The sequence below is a fragment of the Pezoporus occidentalis genome, unplaced genomic scaffold (assembly GCF_034315485.1).
Source record: "Pezoporus occidentalis ecotype Australia unplaced genomic scaffold, CSIRO_AGI_Poc_V1 ctg218, whole genome shotgun sequence".
NCBI classification, from domain to species: Eukaryota; Metazoa; Chordata; class Aves; order Psittaciformes; family Psittacidae; genus Pezoporus; species Pezoporus occidentalis.
In genome coordinates this window covers 741,641-762,738 of record NW_026914051.1, presented here as the reverse complement: position 1 = coordinate 762,738, position 21,098 = coordinate 741,641, and the positions used below count along the sequence as shown (strand labels likewise).

The 21,098-nt window shown below is 38.2% G+C and overlaps 1 protein-coding gene across 2 annotated transcripts in view; it reads left to right on the top strand.

Moving 5' to 3' along the window:
- LOC134164362 (versican core protein-like) overlaps positions 1 to 21,098 on the top strand; it is a 105,561-nt gene that overhangs the window by 50,470 nt on the left and 33,993 nt on the right. For both annotated transcript variants that reach the window (XM_062619996.1, XM_062619995.1), the window contains exon 7: positions 1,854 to 5,036. In XM_062619996.1, coding sequence (XP_062475980.1) covers positions 1,854 to 5,036 — 3,183 coding nt within the window. The remainder of the gene's footprint in view (positions 1 to 1,853; positions 5,037 to 21,098) is intronic.

The window sequence follows — 21,098 nt, the reverse complement described above, 5'->3', positions numbered from 1 at the left end:
TTCAAAGCTTGGTGTGTGAAACTAAACAAATGTTTGTGTGACCCTGACACCTGCAAAATTCATATCTACAAATATCAAAAGGGTACCTAATTAGATATGGGTGTGTGAAAAAGACCGATTTGTGCATGCATATTGTGCACAAATATATGACTAATTTGAGTCTGAATTTTTCACTTCTTTTCTCCCTCTTGTTTGCTTATACTGTTAGCTCCTGCGAGTCAGGATTCAGACAGAGGCTGCACCATCATCTAGAAGATCTTCTTCCCCATGTACCAGGCAAAACACAATCTCTCAAATGATGTTTTTTCCTGACAACTGGTATTCATATCTTACATTCAGTAAAGGTTCCTAATCTCTTTTAGTAACTCACAACTATAATGATGAGGCTTTGGTTTCAATATTTTCTTGTAAAATAATATGACTGGCTTGATTTCTGCATGTTAGAGGAATATACTTCTTAGCCTTGTTAGAAGTTGAGCAATATTTTCTTTTGGAAGAAGCTATACATGTAGTTTTGTCTGTCTGGTAGGCTGTTAGTCCTCATATACACAGTCTGTTTAATGCATTCTTTATGTTCTTTGTGTGATTCAAAGGGCCATGTTTTGCTCTTGTATGCAAAATGTATGTATGCAATCCATGTATGTATGCTACATGTATGTAGCAATACATGTATGTATGCAATACATGTATGTATGCTACAGGTATGTAGCAATAACAGCACTGATTTAAGATATTTGCATCATCCACCTGTCTGCTCCCATCGCCTTTCTGAAGATAACCAACCTGGTAGAACTAGTAGAAGGGAAGATGTTTCCACCCTGGGCTTATCCTGAGCAAATCTTGTTTTCTGAGCACAAACTCACATTTCCATCTTAAAATCCAGTATCAGACTCTGTAGTGTCATGGTTATAAGGACACGTTTTCTTCTCAGATAGGAGGAAAATCTGTGGCAGAAGGAGTAGAGAAAGTATAAGGCAGAAGGATTCTTTAAAACACTGCAATTTGGTTCACTTGAAAGGCCTTTCTTTGTATCTCTTGTGAATCTAGGATAGCTACCCCCTTACCCTTCCCATCATGCATTACTCTGCCTTTTCATGTTCAACACTCCCATAGAAGCACTTCTGTGTGTGGAGGAGATTCAGATGTATACCTTTGAAGTGTTTCCCAAAGATCAACATCATTATAGTATTAAGTTTGCAATCTTATGGTTTGCTGTTCTCACCTTTCTCCATAATAAATTTCTCTCAGTATAATTTAAATGCAGGGCAGCAGCTCTTGTGGCATTGTAAAACAGTGCTTTCTGATGACATGTTTGTTCCTGTTGCTTCAGAATGCTCTCACTCCAGTGAGGGCATCTTTTTACAATTTGTAATTACATGCTGAAAATAAACTACAGTGGTATTTCACTACCTTTAAATACTTGAGTAGTATGCTACAGCAAGCTTTGAAGAAAACCCACAGGTTTGCAGTACCAGTCATTCATGACATTATGAAATAAACTTTTATATTCCCTGATCAGTACTTAGCTGTATGAGGGTACTTGTATCATGTGAGGACTTGTAGGGGCAATTATATATACAATGAATATGAAGAATATTGCTACTCTTCTCACGTCATGCGACTTTGTTAGATGTTCTGCAGCTTTATAACATGTTATTTTATGTAATATTATGTCACTCTGTTGTATGCTAAACAACTACGTAAAGACTTTGTCCTTTATACTAATTTCTTGGTGTAGCATCTAGATTTTGTCAGGAGCATTCAAACTGAAGTAACATTAGTTTGTGTTCTGACTGATTGACTCCTAAATGTTTTTGGTGTTTTTTTTTTTTGTTTTTTTTTTTTTTTTTAAGGTAAAAAGGTCATAACAGAGCCTACAACTGTCAAGCTGATGACATCTCTGAAAACTGACTGTGTGAAATTACCACCTGCCAAAGTTACTCTTAAACCTCCTGTTACTGAGACTTCAATTATTGAAGTGACTCTCACCAAAACAGAGGTTCCTGCTTTTGAGGAAACAACCCTAGAGCCTGAAGAAGATACAGAAATGACTACTGACATGGCTGAGGAGAAAAGGGAAATGGAGGTGCTCATGGAGAACATTCAGTTAACCACCCTTCTACCTCAGACTGTCACAGATGGTGAAATAAGCACTTACGATACACTGGGAAGGACTGAATATGATGTTTCACCTGCAGAGAGCACATCTGCAGCTTTGGAACTGGAGCACACTTACTCTGAAGCAGAATTGCCCGAGGAACAAGGTAGGTCTGAAAGCATTGAGGATGCTTTCTTGACCTCTATAATTTTTCAGGATATCACAGCTGTAGCTAAGAGTTCCACTGGTTTGTGGGAAGATACTGAAGCAGGAGATAAACAAAACCATGAGGCTGATAATCAAACTGAACAAATAGAAGTGGGTCCCATGATGACAGCTACAGATAGCTTGTTACCAGCTTCTCGGAGAGAGTTTCCCAGGACAGGGACTTCAGTTTCTCTAACAAAAGAGAGTACGTATCTCGGTGCCCACTCAACAAAAGAACCCACAAAAAAGTCAATGGAGGCAAAATCTGACAAGAAATTTACAACTGTTGTAATCCCTAAAGCTTTGTTCGCTGATCAGTATGATCTCACTACAGAGAGGGAGGGCAGAGAGAGCATGTACACCATTAACCCTGATAGAGTTTCTGGTGTGGTTACTGGTAGCGTCCCAGTATCAGATGTGCCTGCTGCATCAGAGACACTTGCAGATGAGAATGCAGTAACCACTGGACAATTTTCTACAGCAGATGAGTCAACTCCATTCATTAAACTTAGTTCTGCAACATTGTTTGATAATGATGAGGCGTCAGCTCAAGGAAGCAGAGAGGACCTGAGAGATGTGCAGGCTACAGTGTCATCTGGAGTACCTGTATCCTTTTCTGTGTCAGCTGTTAATCAAACAGGATCTGAGGCCATCACTGTCTTAGGAAGTACTGTTTCCCCAAAAAACCTTGGAGAAGGCAACACATCTGTTATCCCCTCATCTCAGCGAATGGAAGGATCAGCTGCTTTAGAGAAGCAGGATAAAACAAAGGAGGCAGAAATGAGAGCAACAGATGTTAAGATCACTCATGCCACAACCATCATTCCTACTTCTGTTACAGCAGAATCTCAGGGACGTGCTGCAAGTGAAAAGTTCACACAGGCTCCTCCAGTTTCTGGCATGTGGCTGCTGACAGATAAACATCAGGGGTATATGACAGAAGAGTCTTCTCATACTGAGAGTACACATGAGCTAGATACAGAAGATGGTATCTCTGGAATGGAGAGTACATCATCTCCAGGGCAAATGACAGAGCATCCAGGAGCTCTGATTTCAACAGTTATAGATGAAACCGAGTCAAGCATGGAGACAACAGAAGCAAAAAGTGATGGAGAAGCTGTATCAGCCAGGTTTGATCAGAATAAATATACTACAGGCGTCTCCTACACAAGCAGTTTTTCAGATTTGGAAACGATTACAGTATCCAAACTATCAGTGGGTGAAAGCAGTGCAACAGTGAAGTCTTTTAGCTCCTCAAGTATTACTGTATTACCAACTGCTGCGCCTACAATCATGGAGGTAACTGAACATGAAGCAGATGAAATATCAGGGTATGTTTTGGAAATGTCCATTCCTACCACAGAAGCTGAACAAAGAGAGGCTACTGTGATGTTGGTGGCAACACCTACTGAAGAAGTCTTTGCTGAAATGGAAGTCTCAAAATACACAGTGACAGAGGAAGGCCAGACAAGCACTGCAATGTCAACTGAGGAGGCAGCGACAAGACTTCAGGACAGAAAAGGAATGCCACCAGCTGGCACAGGAGAGACAAAGGAATTTATTGTAGTTACAGATGTAACAGAGGTAGATACTACAGTTCCACAGAAAGAATATGATGCTTCTCCAGTTCCAGCTACTATAGAGAGTGAGAACACTAGAGATATGCCAGTTGCTACTCAGACTCATTTTGATGGCTTCTTTCATACAGAAGTACCAGAAACAACTGCAAAAGACAGTGATGTGTCCCCAGAGGACCCCTCCGTGAAAGATCAAGATAAGGAAGAAGATGCTGCCAGAGAGTCTACTTTATCTGTGACAGCTGTCCAAATACCTGAACAAAAGACAGCACGAGGATCAGAATCCTCTCTAACATCTGTTCAGGAAAAACAGGATGAAGCAGGTTCAGCTTATGATGAGACATATCTAGTGACAGAATTGTCAGTGCCAGCAGTGAAGGTCACAGATTATGGAAGAGTTCTGGGACCTGATGAAACTAGCACCAAGACCTTGCATCTCACAGTGACTCCAAAAGTTGAAACTGTTACTGATCAAGAAGAGGAGGTAACTGAAGTGATGCCTATAACAGTGGGTACCCAAGCAAAAGCATATGAAAGCAGAGGAGCCCCTGCCAGAGAAGCAGACAGTGATGTAGTGAGCTGGGAATCTGTGTTGCCCCCCTATATGATGCCAACAGGTCATTCTACTAGGGAAGCCATTACTCGTCTAACTTTGGGATCTTCTCCAAGCCAGACTCTGGAAGGTTCAGGAATATCAGAAGAACCTGGGGAAATCAAGACAGCTATATTTCCAGCTCATGCAACAGATAAGGCAACAATTCTCAGCGATGTAACAACACCTTCTGTTAGTACTGTAGACAAAATTCTACCAACATCAGCATCCAAACCTTCTGTTACTCAAAAGTCACCCCGTATCATTCCTGAGGAAGAAGAAGAGGTAACAAGCAATGACATCATCATAATTGGTGAATCTATTTCTCCCAGTAAAGTCCCTGCTGATGATGATCTGACAGGAAAGATGTTAGAACCAGAAATCGATAAGGAATATTTCACAGCATCAACTGCTACTGCAGTCGCACGAGCTACTGCACCACCCAAAGTAAAGGAGACCACAGAGGCTTTACAACCTCGAGAGGTGTCTCCTTCTACTTCACACCCTGATAGTGGAAATGACATAAAATTGTACGTTATTCAAATCAGAGGCAATGATACAGGTAAGATTTTGCCTATTAGACCTGCAGTCCAAAAGAATGGACAGTTTATCATAACAAACTGGTGTACTTTAGAATATACTGCAGGTGTTTCTTGGATCACTGAAGGACGCAAAGTGCAAGTTTTATTTATACATCAACTTACTAAATATTGGTAGGTCTATTTTTCTATCCATTAAGAAAACCTCTGAAATGTGTTAAATATATAGTTTGGGGAAAGATTAATTTCTATACAGAAATGAGTTTGAAAATGATGTATTCCCACTTATAAGTCATTATGTCTAAAGTCCATTTTTTTATTTAATGTTGTCAAGTCACTGATTTAACCTCAGCTATCTGAAACAAGCATTTTAACTTCACAGCTTCCATTTCATGCATTACTACCCCTAAACAAAGCACTGGATTATTTTAACATTCCATTAGTCTGTAGCAATTAACAATGCCATGTACAGTGTAGTCAGCTAAAGAAGGTTAAGGCACACTACTCTGTCTGTAAGTGGACCTCCTGTGATTTGGGGGAAGGGGTTTTGCACAATTTTGTAGCATAACTTTTTTTTTTTTAAAGACGTTTTACAAGATCTGTGATGCAAACTGACATAGTTTTTAGTTTCATTACATTTTTTTAGCTGATGGCATTGTACGTGTGTATGTAGCTTCAGTTCCATGGGTATTCAGAACAAAATATGTCTCCATAATGAAATAGCTGAAGGCTATAGAATTTTATATTAAAGAAGCCTGTCAACTGACTACTGTTTCAGGTGTCTTGATAAAACTTTATATTTTAAAATGAAATGTAAAAAGACTGGGAAAAAGGATAAAGCTGAAAATATCTATTAGGTTTGAGGGTGCATTCTGTTTAATTATTTTATAGGTATTTTTAAATTATTTTATATTTTTGAAAGAACACGGTAAAAAATCTTGTAATGTTCTATATGCCTTAACTATATGCAATGCTTTTGGGTGGTTATAAAAAAAACTATTTTCTCATTGTTTTTTGGCCATAACATCCATATCTTTATCTATCTCCAACAGAATCTATAATTTATGGAAGTCTATTGGTTGGTTTTGTCAGGTTTGTGCTTAGTATAACTTAAATCAAAGATCAAAATGCAGAAGTAGTTCCTTTGAGATGTGCCATATCAGTGTTGGACTTGTCATACAGTGATTTTTATATCTGTATTTACTTTATGCTTATTTTCCTCCTTCATATTTAAGAAACTGTACAAAGTCGTATCAGTGGCAGCTTAACCTTCTATTTCAGAAAATAATAGCTCTATTATTTTAATAATTTAATGTTTATACGCTACTTCTGTTTCTGTGGTACATAATAATTTTTTTCTGAAGCTTTAGATGTTTCCAGTGTCTTGGAAGTCTCGATTAAAAGAGGCAAGTCTGGTAAATCAGAACAGAATGGTAATTTCTGAATATTAGAGTGAAGCAGCATGTTCAATACTTCTTTACCTGTGGAAATTTGATAAATTCAGCTTAGTAACTAATGCCTGGACTGTGTAGTAGTGAACTAGTTTTCCCAGTTCCATTGCTCAGTTCTGTTACAGTTTATTGCATGTGGGAGAGTGGGTTGTTCTCGCAGTGATATGTTCCAGGCAGACAGAAAGAAGTAGGATGGTTTGGAAGGGTGAGGAAAATTGGTGTTTTATTCAGATAGTGCACAAGGTATATGATGCAGTATTTCTCTGCGTATAGATCAAGGAGAGTCTTCTTTCACACTTTATTCAAAATGGTGTTGGTACTGTGATACATTAAATTAGGAATTAGCTCAAACTGGATTATCTAAAGGATGGTGGATCAGTGCAGGCTGCTCTTCATCGCTACTCTTGCTTTTACTTGGGTGACTAGGTCCTTTAGGATTTTCCTTCTGCATCTTCAACAATTACCTAAAGCTGTGCATGCATTTCCCAGGTATATATGTACATATGCGTGTGGGAGGTGTTTGTAGCAGAGTTAAAGCTCTACATCCTTAAAAGTCTATCTTTCAGAATGATTTAGTCTGCTAGCACAGAAAAAAAAACCAAACAACAAAACTTTTTCTTAAAGTATTATGAAATTATTCATATGGTAGTATCTGTATTCTATTTAACCATAAAGGGATTTATCATGTATTTAGTGTAAGGCCAAAAAGGAGTTTTCTTTATTTTCATGTGTTCAAAATCTGGCAGTGGAAATTCCTCCATTTAGCTGTCCACAGAGAAAAGGCACCTTATACCTATCAACTGCAAATTAATTTACAGCTGCCAGCGTTTTATCCTGTTTGGGAATTAGGATTAGTATTTTCTTTTCTTTGTCCAGAAATGAAAAAACAGTCAAACTCAGTTTCGCCTCCCTGTTCCTCAGTCCATAAAGTTTTCTTTGTGCTGAAGAAAATGTACATAGAAGGTGCAGAAGAGGAGTGAATTTGGCAGATGTCACTAACATACGCCTTTCACTAGGACATAGTTCAACTTCTTATTCTATCAGTCTTTCTTTGAAAATTGATCTGCAATCATACAGGAGCTATCTATATTGTATCTTTGGCTTTTTGTTGTCAGTTAAGTGGGAGCAAGAAATATATTTTTCATCATTGCATCTCTCTGATAAAGTTTTTTCCTCCCTCTGTGTTCTCAAGGCAACATGGTTTAGCATTTTTAAACAAAGTAGTCAATGGTGATTATAAGAAGAGACCTTCATGATTTTTAAGTCAAGAGTCCAAAAGTGCCTCCTAAGAAATGACAATTTGTTTACCAAATCCCTTCAAACAATAGCTGTTTCAAACAGGAATAATAATGAGAGATTTGTTGTATTAAGCAGAACTGGGTATAAATTAATGTAATATTTTCCTTTTCATGTATGCAGAAGTGTTGCAAATATATGAGATTTAATGTTGTTTTTTCATCTTTCTTCACTTCCTTGTTATTCAGATTTTGCTAGAAGAAATATTTTAATAGTGAAGCTGTGTTCAGCAGAAATATGGTACCATGTTTTGTTTCCTATCAGCCATATCACCTAATTACAGTAAAAACTTGTTATTACACTAACACAGCTGAATATTGATCTCTGCAACTGCATTTACCATGTAAATGTAGGCATAATAATATTTAAATGCTCTGTGGAGGTGCTATTAGGCTTTGTTAGTTATGTGTAACATCTTATGCTCCGTGTAGAAGAGAAGGGTCCAAATGAATGGAGTTTTGACAGATTGAGACTTTTTTAGCAGTTCCCATAAAGCAGGACAGAGCATATCCCTTGTAGAACAGAAGTCCCTTTGCCATTGATGGGTGTCCTACTTCTCATTGCTGCTCTGGGTCTGATGAGTTCACCTGTGCGCATGCTATGTGGAGCGGATCCAGAGAAGGGCAATGGAGCTGGTGAAGGGCATGGACCACAAGTCTGATAAGAAACAGCTGAGGGAACTGGGGGGGGGTTAGTCTGGAGAGGAGGAGGCTCAGGGGAGCTTCAACAGCTACCTGAAAGGAGGATGGAGCCCAGAGGTGGCTGGCCTCTGCTCCCAAGGATCAAGGGATACGACAAGAGGAAATGATCTCAAGCTGCACCAGGGGAGGTTTAGATTGGATATTCGGAACAATTTCTTCCCCAAAAGGGTGGTCAGGCATTGGTGCAGGCTGCCCAGGGCAGTGGTGGAATCACCATCATCCCTGGAAGTTTTCACATACTGTGTAGATGAGGCCCTTAGTGACATGGCTTAGTGGTGGACTTGGCAATGCTGCAGTAAAGGTTGGACTTGATGATCTTAAAGGTCTTTAACAACATGGTTGGTTGTGTGATTCTATGATTTTATGCACTGGTAGAGCGAGAAACGGGAAGGATTTCTTGCACCTTTGTCAGTCTCAAACCCTTGCTAAACTGACGCCAACTTCACTGGAGCACTTTGAAGTCTTTGGCAGGAATGTGCTGTCAGTGTATGGAATATGTTATGTATGTATGGAATGTGGGGGATCTTATTCTTCATTATTATTGTAGACACAAGCTGCACTTAAAAGACATTGAATGTTGACTGGGTTAAACTCAATTAAATATAGCGGCAAGGACTTTAGGCTGTGTTACACACCCCTCACGCCTCAACCTACAATACCCCAGTATACACAATATATAACTGAAATATATTGTTAAATAAATTCAGGTGTTTTTTTTTAAACAGTAAGCCCTTAGATTTATTTGAACAGAAACAGCTTCTCCTAGAGGACTCCTAGCTTTTAAAATGCATGCTTGCAATCAATGAAAACTTTCATAAAGGAAGTTTCAGTTACTTTTATCTAAAACTTTTACCCATAGAAACAGAAACAATTTGAGGGTCTGGTGGAAGGTCAAGCTCATTAGCTTAAGTTCTGGAAAATGTGCTCTAGTGCTGATAAGAAAGAGCACTCTGCTGAAGCTGAATGGATTAAGCTGCTTATTTGTGTTAGAATACATCAGTTTTCATTGAGAAAATGTATTGTACAAACAACCGCCATACTTGCATGTGAGCAAAGGTGAGGCAGGTGCACCAGTTAATGAGGGATCTAAATCATGTTTTTACTGACAGCCTGTGGCACACGGGCAGGTCTAGGGCAGGTGCTCAAATTCATGAAGAAAATAAATGGGGAAACATCTCTTTTTATGCTACAGAAAGCACTACACATTTCATAAAGAAGGAGCTTGGGACTTCATTCACTTGAGTGGAACAACAGACTGTTCCCTTGGGATTTTTACCATGTTGTGAAAGTGAGAAAGCAAAACAGTCCTGCACTGTGATATGTTATTGCATTAGCAGCTTTTCATTGTATCAGATAGGACGGAAGGGTTTCTTTTTCACTGCAAAGGTGCAAAACTTGCCTTCTCATGCTCTTTTATGTTCACATAGCTCCTATGCATTGTAGTGGGGAGGGCTGATGCTGTTGCTGGAAGGTAGCGGATTAGCAGCTGAAAAAAAACCCCAACCCAAACCTGAAGTAACTTTTCAGCTCATAAAGCTTTTATGAGCTGAAAAATGCTTGTGGGGGTGTTATTTAACAGTGGTTGAGGGGCTGCTGGAAACATAACTCCTGTTTGTATCAGGAGTAATTTGCACACCTGCATTTTTTGGAGACATTTAAAAGTCTTTATTTAGTGAGTAAGTTTCAAAGTGCTTATTGGACCCTGGGACTCACACCAGCTCTGTCTGGTTTCTTGTCCCCTCCAGCTTTGAACAGAATGAAATTGCAGGAACTTGTGCTTTGTAGATGTGGAATTTTATGGAAAGAGGTTACAAACCTTTGTGTTTCAACATGCAATTCTCTGACATGCATATTTCTGCCTTAGCAGTGTAAGAAGGCATGTGGAATTTGAATGAAATGCAGAATGATAATGAGTCATAGTCATAAACCTTAACGAAGAAGGCAGAATAGAGTCTTTTCAGGTCTGTCTTGGGCCTTGTCTTAAAATTCATATAATCCTGTTGTCTTCACAGATCCTTCTGGAGGGCTGTCTCAGATCATTATGGCTCTCTTTAAGTCTGATTCCAATATCGAGCCTGAATTGCTTCTTGGCCAGTTTATACTTATGTTTATTCTTGCCGGTATTGTCTTTTGCTTGAATAGGTCTTTTTTCTTTCTGACATTTATCCCTTGATACTTTTATTTCTCTGTTCAGTTATAGAGAATAACCATGTCCCCTTTCAGCTTTAACTTTACTAACTTCTGAAGGGCTGGGCAAGTAAAAATGTGCTGGGAGGAAAGACTGCCTCTGTTCTGGAGACTCTGAGTATCAGGATGGTGCTCTAACCAGAGCAGATGATTGAGTGGAGGGAGAGAAGCAACCTGCTTTGCAACACCATTTCCAGGCAGCACCTCACTTGCAAGAGAGCCAATTTAAAAGCATGCATCGTGTAGGCTTGTATCTGTCTGCACCTGTACCTACATTATTCTCTTTAAACCATTTTATTTATGCCCTCTGGCAAATATCTATCTGGACAGTCTTTGTAGTATACACACGTGTGCTACATGTAATTTTTTGTGTACCTTTCAAAAATTACATGTGTTAATTATTGTGTTAGAGAGACTTCTGATGAAGGTGAGGAGACTGTCTATTATGTGCTGAAATCCCCATTTGTTTTCACTCAAATGAAAAGTATATGCTTTATGTTTATTCATAGGACCTATTTCAAATCAAAGTCTGTTGGAAAGTTGCTGTCTTGTATTCACTGCATTCTGCTGCTTTATGCAGTGTCTGATAACATGCCCAAGTGGATGTGTAAGAAAAGAACTTTCCTGCTTATGCAAGCTGTTCAGCTTTCCCAACAAATGTTTAGTCCTTGATATCGCTATCAGCTTTTTAAGACAAGAAGAGTTACAAATTTAACTAAGCATTGTGTTGAGCCATTTAATTTCTAAGGGCATTTCAACTTGCATCCATTTGAATGTGGCGTTCCTGTCCCATCCCAAACCATGGCCATAGTTTATTGGTACTGTGTGAATAGACTGATCTGAATTCATTTCTGGTGGGATGTTGAAGCAACAGTCAAAATGGCCTCACATGGGTTGAATGAAATTTCCATCTTATTAAATGGAAAATCTCCTATTTATTTAATGGAGGGCTGGGCATGTTTCCTTATTAACTGTAATGTTCCAGCTGACGAGTATGGCAGCTCCTCATCAGCTTTGGAGGAAAACCACATTGCCTGCTGGCCTGAGTGTCCTGCAGTCACTGCACTGTGCTGCAGTGCCCAATAAGACCGTATGGACATGGTCTTATTTCAGTGTTTGGATTAGAAATGCTATCCTTCCTGGTAGTGTTTTGTTTTGAGCCCTGGCCTTATGTGTTCAGCTGGGAAAGAAAGCCACCTAGTAATTCTGAAAGGGGGGATGACAAGAAATCTGGAGAGGGGCTTTTGACAAGGGCCTGTAGCAACCAGACAATGGTAATGGCTTTAGCCTAACAGAGGGGAGATTGAGATGAGACCTTAGGCAGAAGTTCTTCCCTGTGAGAGTGATGAGGCCCTGGCACAGGTTGCCCAGAGAAGCTGTGGCTGCCCCTTGCCTGACCTTGCTCAAGGCCAGGTTGGATGGAGGTTTGATCCACCTGGTCTAGTGGAAGGTGTCCCTGCCCATGGCAGGGGGTTGGAACTGGATGAGCTTTAAGGTCTCTTCCAACCCAAACCAGTCTGGGATTCTACAGTTTCAAATGAAACTGCTTTGTCAGTGTACTATCACTACTCAAGTAATTTTCATGCCCTGAATGAGCAAAATCTCTGTGTTATTCATAAAACGTGGCACAGAGAGAGACAAGTTCTTGTTTTGTCTAGAGTAACTGAAGTGTTAAATGCTAAGTAACATGGCCAGGTTCTGATGTCGTCTTCCCCAGTGTAATTACACCATAGTAATTCCAATGAGGTGATGGAGAGCAGAATTGTTGTAGGAATGTGGGGATGGTAGGTATCAGAATGTCTTCATAACAGTTATAACTTCTGGTTCATTCAATAACTAGATGATTTTTTGATTCAGAAGGAGTTTGCCTCATATATTTAACCCAAACTGATAGACTTATTTCTTAATTGAACTGGTTGGAATTTTCCTGTATTAGAATACTCATGTTGTACTGATCCTGTTTAGGGCTTTTAAAAATAGGTTGGACACCATCACATATAAATCATATTTAAAATGCACTAGCAGCAATTCCCTGTTTGAATGCAAGCCCTAATAAACAAATAATTGTAATAAATTTAAGGTTTTGGTACATTGCTTTCCCAAAACAAAGGAAAAAATGTTCCAACTCCATATCCAAAAGAGCTAAAATTTGAGGCTTAGAAAGTTTCACAAGAAGGTAACTCTATGAATTAATAAGTAGTTACTGGCTATTCCTGAAGGCTTATTATAGAACAATAATTTTTTTTTCACATTCCTTTATAGACTTCCATACATACAAGGAAAAACCTTCTCATATTAAATGCTGTTCAGAGGATGCCTACATATTTCCTGCTGCTTTTGCAGTGTTTCCAAGGAAACATCTCAGATCTAGACTAGGGATTATACATTTCTGGCTTTCTTATACCTCTTTGTTTATTCATGAGAGAAACGAAGGGATTTTATTCATAGGTACAATGTAATTTTTCATAATTCTGTTGTGAAAGATAGGAATCCTTTTAGAAGTTTTGTTTACACATGGACAAAGTCTTAAGAAACCCTGTTGTAGAAAAGATAAGCTGTCTTGCAGATAGAAACACAATCTGATTTAATTTTTCTTGAGGAAAGGGGTTTTCTATACCAAAGTTTTTTGAATGTGTCCATATTGTAAAAAAATCATACTATTTATGATGATGATATAATCTTTTCTGCCTCTTTCAGAAAACATTATCTATACCATTTTACTTTACATGAAATGATTCATTGGAGATAGTGAAACTCTTATTGAATACAGAATGTGGTCCTGGAAGTGTAAATAAAAGGGTATATGTAAGTGGCTCAAAGGCAAAAGAACTTAATAGAAAGGCATTCCTTTAAGATGGGTCACTCAACAATTGTTCTAAAAGCACTTCAAAAGTATCTGTTGGCTATTCTTTTTGAGTATTTTTTTAGGGGGATCTTTTTTTGCAGCTGCTCTTTGCATGTTTTAGATTTAATTAAATTAGTCATTGCTAATCCATCTAGGTTTTTTCCTATCTTTCTTTTTTTTGGAAGTGTTTAGATGATAAATCTGATTAGTAATATACATACAATCCACTGGTGTCTTCCAAGATACTTGTGAATTATTTCCTGGCACAAGTCAAGATGTGTTCAGAGTGAGTGCTGCATGTTTTGTGTCGCCTTAGGGAACATGGAGCTGAAGTTATCTATTTTCTTTTCTATAGAGTAATTCACACTTTAAAAAAAACACCAAAAACCTTCTCAGTGAATTGTACTAGGACTTGTCTGACCGCTCATCTATTACCAATATGTTTAAATGAGGACAACTCAGTTAAAAAAGTTACATCAAAATTTCTCTTCATTAGTGATTAAAGTTAAAATCCCTAAGGAGAGGAAACGCAGTTGGAATTTTGTTCTTCATCAGGGGTAATCTTATCTACCAGCTGTCTATGCCTGCTTTGGTATTACCTCTGTTGTACTTCATAACTTTTTTTTTAATCAGCATTAGCTTAAATAGTGCATAAGAAACACTGTTTTTTAACCTTTTTAACCATAAACTTGGATTTTCTTCATCAAGAAAGAGTTCCATAGTTTCAGTGGGAAGTTTTGGGCATTAGGAAAAGAATTTCTACATATGTGATGAATTTATTTTTTTTGTTGTTGTTGTTTCCCAAAATAACAGCAAAGAATATGCTTATATGTACACAGACTAGCTCCAGGATTTTTTTATATACTGCCATAGGACTTCTTACAAGGGCCTGTAGGGACCGGACAAAGGGGAATTGCTTTAACCTGACAGAGGGGAGATTGAGATGAGCTCTTAGGCAGTTCTTCCTGTGAGTCCCTCGAACAGGTTGCCCAGAGAAGCTGTGGCTGCCCCATCCCTGGCAGTGCTCAAGGACAAGTTGAACGCGGCTTGGAGCAACCTGGTCTAGTGGAAGGTGTCCCTGCCCATGGCAGGGGGTTGGAACTGGATGAGCTTTAAGGTCCATTCCAGCCCAACCCAGTCTGTTATTCTAGAGTTTCAAATGAAACAGCTTTGTCAGTATCCAATCACTACTTTCACTTTCACCTTTTTTTTTTTTTTTTACTTTTTTCATGCCATGAATTATCAAAATCTCTGTGTTGGAACTGGATGAGGTTGTAGGTCTCTTCTAACACAAGCCAGTCTGTGATTCTACCATTCTATGATTTTATTGTGGGATTTTGTCTAAACTGTCTTATCCTTTATTAGAAATAGTGAGTGAAATGCTTCTTGGGTTATTCATGCATTTACTACTCAGGCTTGTAGTAAATTTTCAGTGGCATATTTGGACAAATATTAAATATTACAAGCAGAATTCTTGAATCCTTTAGAAATGATGTGTACACTTGATACAACTGACAGACAAGGATAAAGACCACAGGTGGTTTCACATCTGGTGAAACCAGAGAGTGGTAATGGGGTTGCAATGGTAAGTGAACCTAGAAAAAGTTGTCACAGTGTCTTTTACCTTAGTTCAGTTACTCCTATTTATGCTTGAAGAAAACAAAGTTAGTGTAAGCTTCCACAGAATTTCTTGGCCTGATCATCTGCACAGCTAAATTTGCTTGATTTCAAGTCATGAGGGAGAATGGCATTAATGTCAAACTCAACATAGTTTGGAAATTACTAAAGTAGGCAATATCTTGGTTTTGCTGATTACGGGTGCTGGATGCAGAAGTTTGGCATTGCTATGTGATAAGCGCTGCTGAGCATAGTAGTGCACAGAATGGATAGCAATTTAGCATAGTATTGCATTACCAGGATTACCAGATGACCTAACAGAACATAAGCTAGTTGCATCCTCTACCCTACATGAAATAGGAAAACTATGAAAATCAATGAAACTGAAGTATTTCTGCATCTCCAAAATGTTACTCAAGCATTTATTTGTTCTTACCTTAATTATTTGGCTTCTTAGGCTATTCATTTTTTTTTATCAGTTTATTCTGTCCACATTCAGAGCCTGTCAAGCATGTGCTAATTCTAAGTCGGTAACCATATAACCATTCTCAGTACAGGATGGAGTTTGTACTAATAGGTTCATAGTCAAAAGTTTACCCCCCTCTGCTATGGTTTTAGTGCTGCATGAAACTTGCCACAGCTAGGCATCTATTTTCAGCTGTAGCTGGATGAAAATTTCTGTTGTTATGTATTGTCCAACAAAAATGTCTTTTTAATACATCGTGTTTCTAAAACCAGATTAATATTTTTCCGAAACAAATGTCACACTTTCCCAAGAGAAAACAAAACAAAAGAAAACAAAACAAAACATCTAGATGGAAAACCTTCTTCTAAAAGAAAAATGGAACTATTCCTCATTTTTATGTATGTGATTATCTTGTAAAAAAAGAAGCCCATGCTCTGTGTGCATTATACAGACTTTTTCCCAGCTCTGAGCAATGAAATGGCTAAATATTTGCAGGTAAACTACAGCTTGTTCTCAGATAAGTCTTCTCTAATTGTAAGCTTATTCTAGAGTATTTGCTGTATTAGGCTTCTTTTCCTGCTCTGCTTTTCTTTCTGTTTCATCTGCTGTTCACAAGTCTCTGCAGAGTTCAGGAAAGTATGAGGATCAAAAGCACCCCAGAAGTTGATCCAGGTAGATATTATGTGTTAAAATACTGTTTACTACTTAATTTTTGAAAGGCTTTCAAGCATATGGCTCTGCTCTGCTTTCCCTAATATTGTGTCTGAAGGAGGGAGTCACGCTTCTATCATTCCTTTTGTAGCAGTGGGGTTTTTACAGCCTTACATTTGTTTATCTGAGAATCTGGTCTATTTCTAGGCTGCTTTGGATGTTTAAAACCCAAAGTAATCATGTTTGTTAACCCCTATACCTAAATTTATACCTAAATTTGTCCTCCCTTCCTCCTTCCCTTCCTTCTTCTCTTTCCTTTTTCTTCATCTCTTTCTCTCTTTCCTCCTTTCACACCAGATTTTTGTTGTAGGGCCAGAACTGGTTCCTTCTTGTGCTACCTATGCAATGGCAGAAGTATTTCAGTTTTCCTCAATGTAACAACGGTGTAAGTGTATCCAAGGGATGGTGGTGAAATGGGATAAGAAAGGGCAAGACCTGCTGATATCTCACTCTTTCTACCTTAGTCATGGAATACCACACTGAAATAATTTTGGTGAGAAGTTGCTTTTCTTCCCAGCCAGGTCTTCTGTTTACCAGCTAACTGGGTGTGTTGTTCTTGGAGTTGGACTTATATATATATATATATATATATATATAATAGAATCATATCCAAACAGACCTGCTCATGCATACACTGCGTGACTGTAGAATCTGTTGAATCTGTCTCTTTGCATTGATTAGGAATTCAGCTGAAGAAAATTATTTATTACTTGCCAGTTGTTTGTTTGCAGTTGTTTAGCCCTGCAGAGCTTTAGAATTGTCTTCTTGTAGGCAGTAAGCAAAAAGTTATCATTAGAAAGATGGTCATGTCACGAACCACTTAGGAGGAGCTACTGCTGCTTGGAGTGCCATTCTGTTAATGACATGTTGGAATAGGAAGGAAGTGGGAATTGCTGTGCTTAGAATATTGTATGGCAAATACTCAGTCATTATCTAGGGAATGGTATCCTGCATTTGCTGAGGCTCAGACATGACATTGCAAGGCTGCCATTTTTAACAACTTGATGTTTTACTCAATCTGTTTTTTCTTAACAAGTTCACTGCTGTGTCAGGGAGGGGAACACAGGAAGTATTGAGGCTGAAGGAAACACCAGGGGTTGCCAGCAGTCTTCATGATATGCTTTTATAACAACAAATTTCCTCAACTCCTGTCATGGTTTTCATATCATCATGTCTATCACTTTAGAATTCAGCAGGGATGTTTAAGGCCAGCCACAGAGGCCAGAGCCCTGTGCAAAGCAGATGTCCACATCAGCAACATCCACTTCCCACAGGTGTTTGTGGTTACAGCCAACAACTTTGTCAAGATGGAACTTGAAGGAATGGTATAGCTGTGAAAAGGCTGCAGTTTAGGAACATGCCAGCAATTGATATTCAGGGTTTCAATGGGGCTGTATCTTGCATGGAAACAGAGACACCCAAATGTGCTAAAGTAGGCTGGAAAAGTGAATTGGAGTAGGCAAGGCTAACTACCCACCTTGAATTGCTTTCAACTCCTACCCAGCCAGCTGCACAAAAATTGTTCAAGTACTTCCTTCCAGAAATCTACTTGGGTAGTTGAGATTTTTATGCAGGGTCAATTTAGATACAGTTTTTTAATTATTATTTTTACTGCTGAGATTTCAGAAATTCAGACTTCTCTTTTGACTGTCAGAGGGAGAAAAATACATAACGTTTGGTAAAATTTAGAAGGTTAAAAAGAAAATAAAAGGCTATTGAAATGTGACCTGCATTGTTAAGCCTTTCTAAAGGGAGCCAAAGTTAACAGAAGTTTTAGAAATATATATCCAGCTGGGGAGGTTTTAAGTTAACTAAATAAAATGTTTTGTTTATCTAGACTCAAAAGTAATCAAGAACTGTATTTTACTACACCTCATCATACATACTAGTCATGTTAACATGAGGTAGAACGATTAAAATAATCAAGAATTTAATTATTTCTGGACCTTTCTTTGTTGCCTTTTACTTAAGTGTGTATAATACTAGCTATGTTTCTTTAATACCTTAGATCAGCTCTTTGGCAGTATTCCCACCTTTTCCTGACTGGGGATATGGGGTATGCCTGAAGCACTATTGCACTTTGACTGTGCTTAGTAGGCTAATGATATTACAAGATCGCACAAGTTAGAAGAATTGCATGAACTGAAGGCTGACACTTGGAATTTTCCTTCAGCAGGAAATGTCTGTATTCCAAAATCTTATTTCTTTTGAAATGAGATGAAAAGAGCAATTAAAAAAATCCCTTTTCTATGAAACAAAATGGCCCAAAAGATGTGATCAGAATGCTTTATTTCTGTAAAAGTGAAGCTTTCTGTTCCAATTTAAATGTAATATTTTAAGGAAGAAAAAGCCTCAAATACAAAGGTTTTGAAACAACAGAAACAAAAAAAAAAAAATCTTTTGGTTCAATTTGGCATGGAGACAATCTTGCCAGATCACTACTTCTTCAGTATGCTTTTAAAACAAAATCTATTCAGTAAGACTGGCAGATTTCTGGGGAATTGGTTGGGTTTTGTTTTGCTGGAAGAGTTTCAGCAAGCTGTAGTCATAAAACTGCTTGAATTCACAAAGACTGCAAATCTGGTCCCTGGCAGAACTGAGATTTAGGGGAGTCAATATGTGACATAAAGCTGTTAAAGACTTTCCTTGTGATAGTTCCTCTTCCAAGCCAGATACGAGACGTCACTGGACTTTCAAAGGGTTTAAATAAAACATTTTAAACTTCTTCTATTTAGAGGACTCTTAAATGTTTTCCAGATGAAATAGAGACACCTGTTGGCTTAATTTAAGTCAGCTAAATTTAAGTCTGCTGGCTGTAGCCTTGCTCTTTAGAAGTCACCAAAGCCATCAAAAGTGCTCCACAGATGTGCGCAGATTTTGAGATGACACATTAAAGACATTGGTTTGTGTTACTCAAAAAGTCTTAATCAAACACAGTGTCCATTACTCCGTGGATTGTTTGCTTGGATGTGCTTTTCAAAGCAGCTTCAATCTGCAGCAAATCATAGAATCACAGACTGGTTTGTGTTTGAAGGAACCCTAAAGCTCATCCAGTTCCAACCCCCTGTCATGGGCAGGGACACCTTCCACAAGACCACGTTGCTCCAAGCCCCATCCAAATTGTCCTGGAATGCTGCCAGGGATGCGGCAGCCACAGTTTCTCTGGGCAACCTGTGCCGGGGCCTTACCATGTTCGTAGTGTACAAAAATAAGTAATATGATGAATCGTGTCTTCCTTCAGTCTTCATTGCTGTCTATGTGTTTTTCATAGCATATTTTTACAATCTGTTCCTGCAATGACTTTCTTAGAATAAAGTTTTTTGAATGAGTAGAGGTCTGATCAATAGCTGTTTATGAAGCTTGAGACATCTGACTTGATTGTGCCAAGTGTTAAGTATTAGATATTTTGTACCTATCTTTACAAGATTTATACAGGAAAGGAAAGAAAAGAAAAGAAATAAGGTGACACAACATGGAAAAAAGAGTAGTTAACATGTATGCAGGGAGTAAAACCCCATGGATTTTCTCTTTTATTTTACCTTGAATTATTTATTACTTTTCTGTCTGAACCAAGCTTTTTTGTTTTCATTGCAAGTTACTGCATTACCTTTGTCAGTCACTGAGTTTGCAGAAATTTGATAGAAAACCACATGTATACAATATTTTAATGTCATATATAATATATACAGTACTCTAGTCATACCATTGTCTAAATTAGCCCAGATATAACTCAGTTGAAGCCCAAACCCAAATATTTCAGTTATTGAGTGCAGGAAGGAATTTGACTAATGCAAGCTATTCTGTTTTTTTTTCATTCTAACTTGTGTTGTGTTTACCAGTTCTTGGTAGTGAATGTTATGAAGCTTGTGATAGTGTCACATTATGCAATGAAATGGATGTTTTTTGAAAAGAACAGTCCAAAATGTTTTTGGCCTTCCCCCCCGCTTTTTAGATCTATTCTAATCAAAATATGGAGCCTGAAGTCCACAGAACATTTTATGAATCTTTCTGTGAATTTCATGGGTTTATTATACTTCTAGTCCTAAAAAAGGCTGAACTCTGTTACTTGTCAGAAAGAGCTCACCATGTTGCTCTGAAGCAATGAACGGGCAAATTGCAGGAATCTATTCTGTTACATGTAGGATGCCAAATTAGGTGCTATCAGTCCCATTTTCAATGAGACTTCACAAAACTGTCCTAAATCCATAAGTATTTAAATGGAATAGTTTATTTTTTTCTGAAAGTTTGGAAAACATCATAATCTGTGTTCTATTTAATTCTCTGTTAATTCTTCTACAGCTGCTTCTCTGAAGTTTGTTTATTTTTGAGAGAGAAAATGGTCTTTATTGCTTACCCTCTCAAAAATTATCTTTCTCAAGAAAGAACGTTGCTATGCATTACACGTTCTTTGGGTGTTGAGAAGTTAGCTTGATCGTCAGCAGCGCAGACACAACTTCTATATTTGACCCAGTGACAAATTAACATGGGTTTAGAACCAATTGTCATTAGAAAGTCTGTAATGAAAACTAGTGCCGAATCAGTCAGTCTCTCTGTGATTATACGTAGTAGCAGTCAACTCTTCCTGTGGCTAAAAAGCACCCTGTAGCCAGAACAATTTCCATTTCTTGCACATAGTTGACTGTTATTGAGATAGATGCCTATTCCATACAGTTAATTTAAGACATTTAGACATATTAAATGGATCAAGGAACACTCTAGGCTGCATATACACTCATCCACCTTTCTATTTAATTTTCTAGTGTGTACCTCATCACTTTCCTCAATAAGAGGCTTTACAGATAAATTCCTTT